Raw genomic sequence first — 9,002 nt, forward strand, 5'->3', positions numbered from 1 at the left:
GAGAGAGAGAGAGAGAGAGATTACAGATAGATATCTAACTTCCTGATTCAAGAACTTTTTATTTTTTTATAGGAGTTTCAGCAATTACTAAATTTGTTCGGCCATATTTATCAATTTAAAAACAAGAGGGATGTATGCATGCTTTTGGATATCAACTACAAAGAGTACGATTGTAAGAGGTGGATCAACTCAGATTGAGTAAAACAGATAATTAAACTTTTTTTTTTTTTTTTTAATTTTATCATTTGTTGATCATAATGTGAACACTGACAAAGTCTAAACAGTAAACTATTTTTTGGTCCCTGACTGCAATCTGGGAATAATTTTGGAGAATGCCTAATCGTGAGGGGAAATTCAAATAGAATTTTTAAACTTGGAAATGCAATTGTCAAACTGAAAGAAAAATCAAGATTGCATTCTCCTTTTCACAATTTACAATGTGTGAAAATGCTATGGAGATTATTCGTAATATATATATATATATTCAATAATCTAGAGCTTTCTTATTAGTTAATTTGTTTATTTTGAAGGAATAGAAACTCTTATTTAGTATTTAGTAAGTATATTGGATTGGAAGAACCACGACTAGTTCAACTGTTGTATCCTTATAGAAGTATAGATAAATATAGAAAATAATTGAACGAATTTTGTTAGAAAGTACAGTGCTCCGCAGAACTAAACACCTAATCTTGCACAAAACAGAAGTTGGTATACTCTTTTTCTGGCTGTCAGCCGATCATCCTAGGCTCTTCGCATCATCACTTCCTATAATTAAGCTGTGATTTCTTTTTCTTTTTTTAATGAATAATTACATAGCCGTAAATAGTGGTCCTAAGAGTAACAGCGCTAGACCAAGTACAAAACAAACGCGGGAAGTTCCTCCTTATAAAGACTAGTCTTTCTTTTTTGCACTCTTTTGACTCTCTCTTCTCAGAGGAAGTTCAAAGTAATGGTTCTCCATTCACCTCTGTATTAGCCAAAGTGCAACGCACGTTATAATTTTCTCTGAGAGACCCAACTCAAATTTTGATTTTTTTCATGTGTTTTTTCAGCACAAAGCTTAGAATAATTCTCTAATTTTTTCTATATATTCCTTTTAGTCATTTTCATTTTTCAAACCCCGAAGCATTTTAATAAAAACAAGTTTTGTTGACATTCGTCATCATCAAAATCATCATTGATTTCTTTCCAATCAAGTCTTTTATAAGACTCATTTTGGTGATATATGCCATGGCTATGACTGGGAGCTTATGCGGTTTGACACCATTTCTGTTTCGTCGCAAGGCATATGGAATTGAGGTACAACTTGACATGGTTTCTCAGTTTCGTTCTGCCTGTCCTTTTTCTTCTTCATATGAATCTATTGTGCTTTTTTTATTATCATATATGTACCCTACCTGTTTATGTATCTAGATATGTACAGTTTAGGACTCTAGGCAATCCTCTTTAATTCCAATACTAGTCTTGCTCCAACTCCCTGAATATGCCAACTGGAATTTATATAATTCTAGCTATAAGCCATTTGAATTTGCATTCATGGTTTTTTTTTATTTTTTTATTTTTTTTTTTATATATGTTCCTGTTTAATTTTCTTTGAATAGTACTATAATGATTTTATGCAATGCAATTGATGGAACTTCTCCATTATCTAGGTTTCTTTTGTTTAATGAGATCAAAATTTTTAAACCAAACAACCAATATTATCTGCATACTATTTATGAAGCCAAATTAACCATATGCAAGTCTTTGGTACATGTAAATTCCACATACAAGGAGAAATGCAATTCCATGTAGGTTTTCCTCAGAAAAAGAGCACACTCTAATTGAGTTCTTACCAGCCCAGGTTAACTTCAAAAAATGATTTCACTTGCCATTTTATGAAAACAAAAGCTTGTTTATCAGATACATCATCATGGTATTCCTAAAAGATGTGCAATCCAGATCTAGTAAATTGGAAAACCCGCAATAAAATACAAACAGTTCTGAAATATTAGAAATCTTTGACACTAAAAGAATCATTGCTGTAGACGATGAAAGGTTATGACATACACAAGAATCTACCCAAAAGTCAAAAGGAAGTGCTCGGCATGACAATAGGCAGCCCATTGGGTCATGCCAGCAACTTAATGTTGATGTTGGAGCTCCGGAAGAAGATCTCACTCTTTCGAGACATCATTGATCTACCACCTTGTGATGGATCAACTTCCATAAATGAGGTATCCTCTCCCACTTTGCAACTTAACATATGTAGCAATAACACCTCTTTAAGTTTGGCTACATTTTGTTTAGTCTTCGAACTATTTGTCTTCTGGCAGCTGGTGATGGCCACAATTGAAGATCTCCACGAGCTTTACCCGGAAATAATACCAAGTAATTGGCTGTCAGAAATAAAGGGGACATCTATAGATCAGGTTTATAATTTAAATCCACCAAGAATTGGCTTGGGTTACTTATTTGGATGCTAATTTGACTCTGAGCACTAAGCTCTTACATGTTCAAGCAGGGTCTAATTTACTTCTTGGAGGCTTTGAAATCTATTGGAGATTCATGGATGATGAGTCAGGATTCTTTGGACATATTTAAATGTGATTTATCACCATATAGGGAGAACATCAATTCGGAACAACGTGGTATGTTACATATTATCTTAGGATGTAGTTGGCAACATTCTCTTGCTGGCATTTGTTTGCATGTAGGAAAAATTAAAGGAATTTGATTAGGACTGGGATCCTCTCCATTTTAAATGAATTTATTTCATGGTTCAAATTGAAATGAAGCATCTTGAGAAGACCTAAATACTTGACTTCCTTGATTTTGTTGTTGTGTAGTTGAGACAGTCCTGGAAACACTTGATTCAATGATTAAGATGGCACAAGAGAAGTTCGATTTCATGGATGAAGATGACCAGAAGGATGAAAGTCCACTACCTAACACATTTGGAAAAATCTTCAGGGATTGCTCTTCAGGCACCAACAGCCCCTGCTCTGCTTCTCCGGGTTCTCCACTCACCCCGACCACAGTGCTTCCAGAATTATTTAAAACCTCAAAGAAAGGTGGAGAGAAAGGAAATCTTTCTTATAGCCCACCAGGCCTCTGGTCTCTCAGAGCTAGAGCTGTGGAAAAACTGAACCCAATTGATGTAACCCGCCTCTCATTTTATGCATTGTCAAGTGTAGGAGGGGCAGATTCCAGCATTTTAAGTGTAAACAAAAAGGTTGATAAACCAAAGACAGGAATAGAAGAAGAAAAGAGCAATCTTGAAGTGACAACAACAATTGATGAAGCTAGAGATAGCGGTACTGAAAAAGATACACCTGAGACAACTGTGACCTTGGCAACACTGCCACAACCATCACAGCCCTTGCCTTCTCTAGCACTAGTACCACCACCCCCACCGCCACCACCTGAACTATCATCAAAAGCAACAGCAACCAGAGTGCCCCCACCACCCCTAGTGGCATTGGGAACAATGAAAACAGCAGCTCCTGCACCACCTCCACTACCCATGATGCCTTCTAAAGGAGCACCACCCCCACCGCCACCATCAATAAAAGGATCAGTACCACCACCACCGCCACGGCCAATGAATGGATCAGTACCACCACCACCACCACCACCTCCAATGAATGGATCAGTAACATCGCCGCCACCACCACCCATGCCACCTGCAAATGGAGCAGCACCTCCACCACCTCCTCCTGGTGCAGTGAAATCCTTGCGCCCCAAAAAAGCAGCTACCAAGTTGAAGAGATCATCCCAAATGGGTAATCTGTATCGGGTTCTTAAGGGAAAGGTGGAAGGATGTAATAATCTTGAAGGTAAATCATCTAATGGGAAAAAGAGTGCAATTGGTAACAATGCTGGTGGAAAACAAGGAATGGCTGATGCTCTAGCTGAGATAACAAAGAGGTACTTATGCTTTTCAAAGAGCCTTAATTAACAACACAGCAATTAAGTTGATAACTAGTATGTAACAATGATATAGATTTTAAGGCATACATAACCTTATCTTCCCCATTTGTATGTCTCAGATCAGCGTATTTCCAACAAATTGAAGAAGATGTTCAGAAGTATGCAAAATCAATTACGGAGCTGAGGTCTGTCATTAGTACTTTCAAAACAAAGGACATGGCTGAGCTGATCCAGTTCCACAAAAACGTGGAATCCATTCTTGAGAATTTAACTGATGAATCACAGGTCCATATTATATATAAGAGCTTATTAATTCATTCAAATCCACTAGATCATATTACATTAATTGTCACATCACTGTTTATTCTGTTTGTTATGATCATGACATGCAATTCTTAAAGCTGCAGGTGCTAGCAAGGTTCGAAGGTTTCCCTGTAAAGAAGTTGGAAGCATTAAGAACAGCGGCAGCACTATACACAAAGTTGGATTCCATAATCTCTGAATTACATAACTGGAAGATAGTGACTCCCATGGGCCAGCTGCTTGACAAAGTTGAAAGTTACTTCACTAAGGTAATTTGGTTTGGGCGGTGTTTCTTATTTTATTCTAAAAATCTTTATTATTTTGTTTTCATAAGCATGGAAGGGAAATTCAAACCCAAATTCTCCTCGTTGAAAGGATCGAAGAATGCCATTGAACTATATAACTCTTAATTACTAATGAGAAAGACTAACATACAGATAAAAGGAGAAGTGGATAAACTGGAACGAACCAAAGATGAAGAATCCAAGAAATTTCAAAGTCACAATATCGATTTTGACTTCAACATCCTTATAAGAATCAAGGAAGCAATGGTGGATATTTCCTCAAGCTGCATGGAGTTGGCTCTAAAGGTAGCTCAATAAATAAATAAAACACTTCTTACGAAAATAATAAATACTAAATTCAAACAATATGTGGATCATTTGCACAAGAAGTTGATGTCTTTTTGGATTTTAATCAGGAGAGGAGGGAAGCAAAGGTGGCAGAGAAGGAAGAACCAGGATCAAAAAGTAACAAACGAACAAAGGGATGTGTCAAAATGCTTTGGAGGGCTTTCCAATTTGCGTTTCGTGTCTATAGCTTTGCTGGTGGACACGATGATCGCGCTGACAAGCTGACAAGAGAATTGGCTCATGAAATAGAGAATGATCCCCACCACCAGTGACTTCTTCTTCCTCTTCATTACTTCACCAAAAGCACTAAACCAAACAATATTATTTATACCATCTACTCTATAAAATCTGAGATATCCATGGCAATCTTCATGCTGAAACATTGTTTCTCCTGGGCCTTCTTAAGGCTACATTTTGTTATACATGTTGGACGACATATGATTTTAATAAGTTAGGACATAATTAGTACGGATTTTTGTGAAGTTTCGATTTTCAACTCCCATGAAACTTTGGAGCAAAACTCTAGCACTGCTGGAGTACGTAATATATATGTACGTCAGATTTATTTATTTATTTATGTGATTGATTCTGTATATTATTTCTAAACATTGTCTCCTTTTAGGGATCTAGTTTGTCATTGAAAAGTTTCTTATTATGAAAATAAAACTCACAAAGAGGCCAACACAAAAACATGAGTCGGCACATGAGGTGATCGTCCCAAGCGTCCTTGATGACCTCGTTCGTCCTTGGACAGACGAGGTCCATGAGAAGCTTGTCCATCCTTAGAATCGTTTGGACGGTAGGAAAAAATGAATGCACAAGGAAAAGTCATTCCTAATAGCCTCGTCCGTCCTTAATAAAGGATGGACGAGTTCATTGGGTTGAACATGTTAGACTATGAATGATTTTGATCTCCACCAAGCGTAAGGGACGAGTTGAACTACTATGTGTCAAGTTCTCCATTAACCATTACGGACCACAAGTCCAAATGAGGTAACTTCCATGGCGGTTATGGAAGTTACCTCCAAATCCTCCAGACTCCTCGACAATAGGAACGGTTATTAAACAGATAACCGTTTCACGTATGCTATATAAGCATTCATCGATGAGAAGGTAAGGGAGATTCAGACACTTTTTCTCAGAAATTACTTCCTTTTTACTTGGAATTACAAATCCACTTACTTTATCATCGAAGGACTTTTGGTTGGTCCCCACCGGTCCCTTTTGACTTAGTATTTGTTTTCAGGATCAAGCCCTAAGATCATCAGCGCCTAAGACTTTCAACCTACTGATTTCCAAGGAATCCTCAGTTGGCGCCGTCTGTGGGAAACGAGATTTTTTTGCAGTTTTCTTTTCCATGACAAAAGGTTGGATGGTCCGGACCAGATAGAGGGCTACTAGCCCAGGCCATCAGGGAAGCAGAGATGCTTCAAGCAACCCCCATCGCGATCGCCAATTTGCACCGGTCATGCAGACATCATCTATCCAACATGTGCAATCTATGGCAGCTGCAATGGCGGAGTTAACTCGCCAAAACCAAGAATTAAGAATGGAGATTAATCTGAGAAGGCAGACACGTGAAGAACATGAAGGAGGACAAACATAGAGTCATGATGATAGAGAAAATACTGAAATTGAAAGTCAGTTAAGAGGCACCACTTCACGAACGGTACCACACTTGAAAGAGGAGATGGACCAAATGAAGAAAGTCATGAAAGAAATGAAAGAGAACATGAGAAGGGCGAATCCTATAGAAGATTTGGTCCACAGAACTGATTCCCCCTTTACGGCTTCCATTAACGGTTACCCTCTACCATCAAAGTTCAAGTTGCCTTCTCTGGATTCATATGATGGAATGCGTGACCCGTTTGATCACATTGCTACTTTCAAGACAACAATGCACCTTCAAGGGGTCCTTGATGAAATCATGTGTAGAGCATTTCCTACCACCCTTAAAGGTTCGGCACGAGTTTGGTTCAGCAATATACCCCCAAATTCCGTAAGTTCTTTTGTAGAGTTGAGCAAGTTGTTTGTTAATAATTTCATTGGGGAACAAAGACACAAGTGTTCCTCGTCCAGCTTGTTGCCATAGAACAAGGGGAGAATGAAAGCCTGCAGTCATTCATCACTCGTTTCAACAGAGAAGCCCTGAGTGTGGACAAGGTAGATGACAAGCTTTTATTGACGGCCTTCTATAATGGGGTGAATTCGGACTTATTTATACATAAACTCTATGAAAAAGAGCCTCAGTCCATGGTCGAACTCGTCCATTCGGCCTAAAATTTTATGAATGCAGAAGACGCGATCATTGCTAAGAAGAGGAAGAGATTTGAGAGAGTAGAAGTAAACCCCAATCGTCATTCCGAGCAAGGCTCTCGTCCAAAGAAGGGATAGACGAAAGAAAGGAAAGACGAAGATAATAAGAAGCCAGGCTCTTCAGCACGGAATCAGCAATATACGCCTTTGAACATGCCACTTGAGCAGGTCTTTATGCAAATCAAGGATGATCCTTCCTTGAAGTGGATGGAGAAAATGAAGGGAGATCCCAATAAGCGCAATAGGAATAACTATTGTCGCTTCCATAGGGATCATGGGCATGATACAAACGAGTGTTTTGATTTAAAGCAGCATATTGAAAATCTTATAAGGCAAGGGAAGTTGAGGAATTTCCTTGGACGAGACCACAAGGATGAGAAATTGAAAGGGAAGATAGAAGAATCATCGGGACCACTACTCGGAGAAATAAGAGTCATCATAGGGGGAAGTTTGACAGGCCAGTCGTCCAAGTCCAAGAAAGCATACTTGAAGGTGGTGTAGAGCGTTTAAATTTCTGGACAATCACCAAGGGCAAGGTCCACGGACGAACAAGCAATCACTTTCACGAACGAAGACGTTGAGAGAATTCATCACCTTCACAATGACGTTGAGAGAATTCATCACCTTGCTTATTGCTGACTACACAACCAGAAGAGTGCTAGTGGACAACGGAAGCTCGGCAGACATTTTATATTATCCAGCTTTTTAGCAAATGAGGTTAGGACGAGACCAGCCTTGTCTAGTGAACTCCCCCCTAGTAGGTTTTGGTGGAATGAAGGTACAGCCTGTGGGTGGGTACTATTTCATTATCAATGGTAGTGGGGGATACCCGCGACAAATCACCAAGGATGTGAACTTCCTTGTGATAGATTGTTCATCCTCCTACAACGCCATAATTGGAAGGCCAACTTTAAATAGTTGGAAGGCTGCTACATCTACCTACCACCTATCAGTCAAGTTTCCAATAGAACACGGAGTAGGACAAGTACAAGGAGACCAACTAGCAGCAAGAGAATGTTACTTGGCCATGTTGGCCATGGATGAACAAGTTCAGACCATGAATATTGAAGAAAACAGAATTGTAGTAGAGCCCACCGAAGCATTGGAAGATATGAAAATAACCCTGAGAGGTGTACTAGGGTTGGAGTAGATCTAGAAGAGAAGATTAAGAAGGACCTCGTCCATTTTTTGAAGAAAAATATTGATGTGTTTGCTTGGAGTCATGAGGACATGTCGGATATAGATCCTAGTGTTATTACCCACCGTCTGAATGTATGTCCTTCCTCCAAGCCAGTGCGACAAAAGAATAGGGTGTTTGCCCCTGAGAGAGATAATGTTATCAAAGATGAAGTCCAAAAGTTAATTGTGATGAAGTTTATTCGAGAAGTGTACTATTCGGATTGGTTGGCCAATGTAGTAATGGTCAAGAAGGCAAATGGCAAGTGGAGAATTTGTGTAGACTTCACCGATCTAAACAAGGCTTGCCCCAAGGATAGCTACCCGCTGCCACGCATTGACCAATTAGTAGATTCCACTACGGGGCACAAGTTGCTTAGTTTCATGGATGCTTTCTCTAAATACAATCAGATAAGGATGGACGAGGTAGACCAAGAGAAGACTTCCTTTGTCACCAGTCAAGGCTTGTTTTGTTATAAGGTGATGCCCTTTGGTTTAAAGAATGCGGGGGCAACATATTAAAGATTGGTTAACCACATGTTTCATCCGCAGATTGGGTGGAATGTGGAAGTCTATGTAGATGACATGCTGGTGAAGAGTCAGGATGAGGGAAGGCATCTGGACGACCTGCAGGAGACATTTGTCACACTTAGGTAGTACCAC

The 9,002-nt window shown here is 39.2% G+C and overlaps 1 protein-coding gene across 1 annotated transcript; it reads left to right on the top strand.

The window, feature by feature from the left end:
- Positions 1 to 929: 929 nt before the first annotated feature.
- On the top strand, positions 930 to 5,453 carry LOC126725907 (uncharacterized protein At4g04980). Its single transcript, XM_050430924.1, has 9 exons — positions 930 to 1,299; positions 2,028 to 2,216; positions 2,316 to 2,411; positions 2,504 to 2,630; positions 2,829 to 3,909; positions 4,032 to 4,197; positions 4,320 to 4,484; positions 4,653 to 4,805; positions 4,916 to 5,453. The coding sequence occupies exons 1-9, from the start codon at positions 1,231 to 1,233 to the stop codon at positions 5,117 to 5,119; spliced, it is 2,250 nt and encodes a 749-aa protein (XP_050286881.1). The 5' UTR covers positions 930 to 1,230; the 3' UTR covers positions 5,120 to 5,453.
- The last annotated feature ends 3,549 nt before the right edge of the window (positions 5,454 to 9,002 follow it).

This window comes from Quercus robur, chromosome 5, assembly GCF_932294415.1.
Source record: "Quercus robur chromosome 5, dhQueRobu3.1, whole genome shotgun sequence".
In the NCBI taxonomy this organism is placed as follows: domain Eukaryota; kingdom Viridiplantae; phylum Streptophyta; class Magnoliopsida; order Fagales; family Fagaceae; genus Quercus; species Quercus robur.

Bases quoted from the DNA above. Each gene is read 5' to 3' on its own strand.
- LOC126725907 (XM_050430924.1), top strand. From the start codon at position 1,231: ATGGCTATGACTGGGAGCTTATGCGGTTTGACACCATTTCTGTTTCGT. The intron at 4,198-4,319 runs GTCCATATTATA...TTAAAGCTGCAG, and splicing joins ATTTAACTGATGAATCACAG to GTGCTAGCAAGGTTCGAAGG. The intron at 4,806-4,915 runs GTAGCTCAATAA...GATTTTAATCAG, and splicing joins GCATGGAGTTGGCTCTAAAG to GAGAGGAGGGAAGCAAAGGT.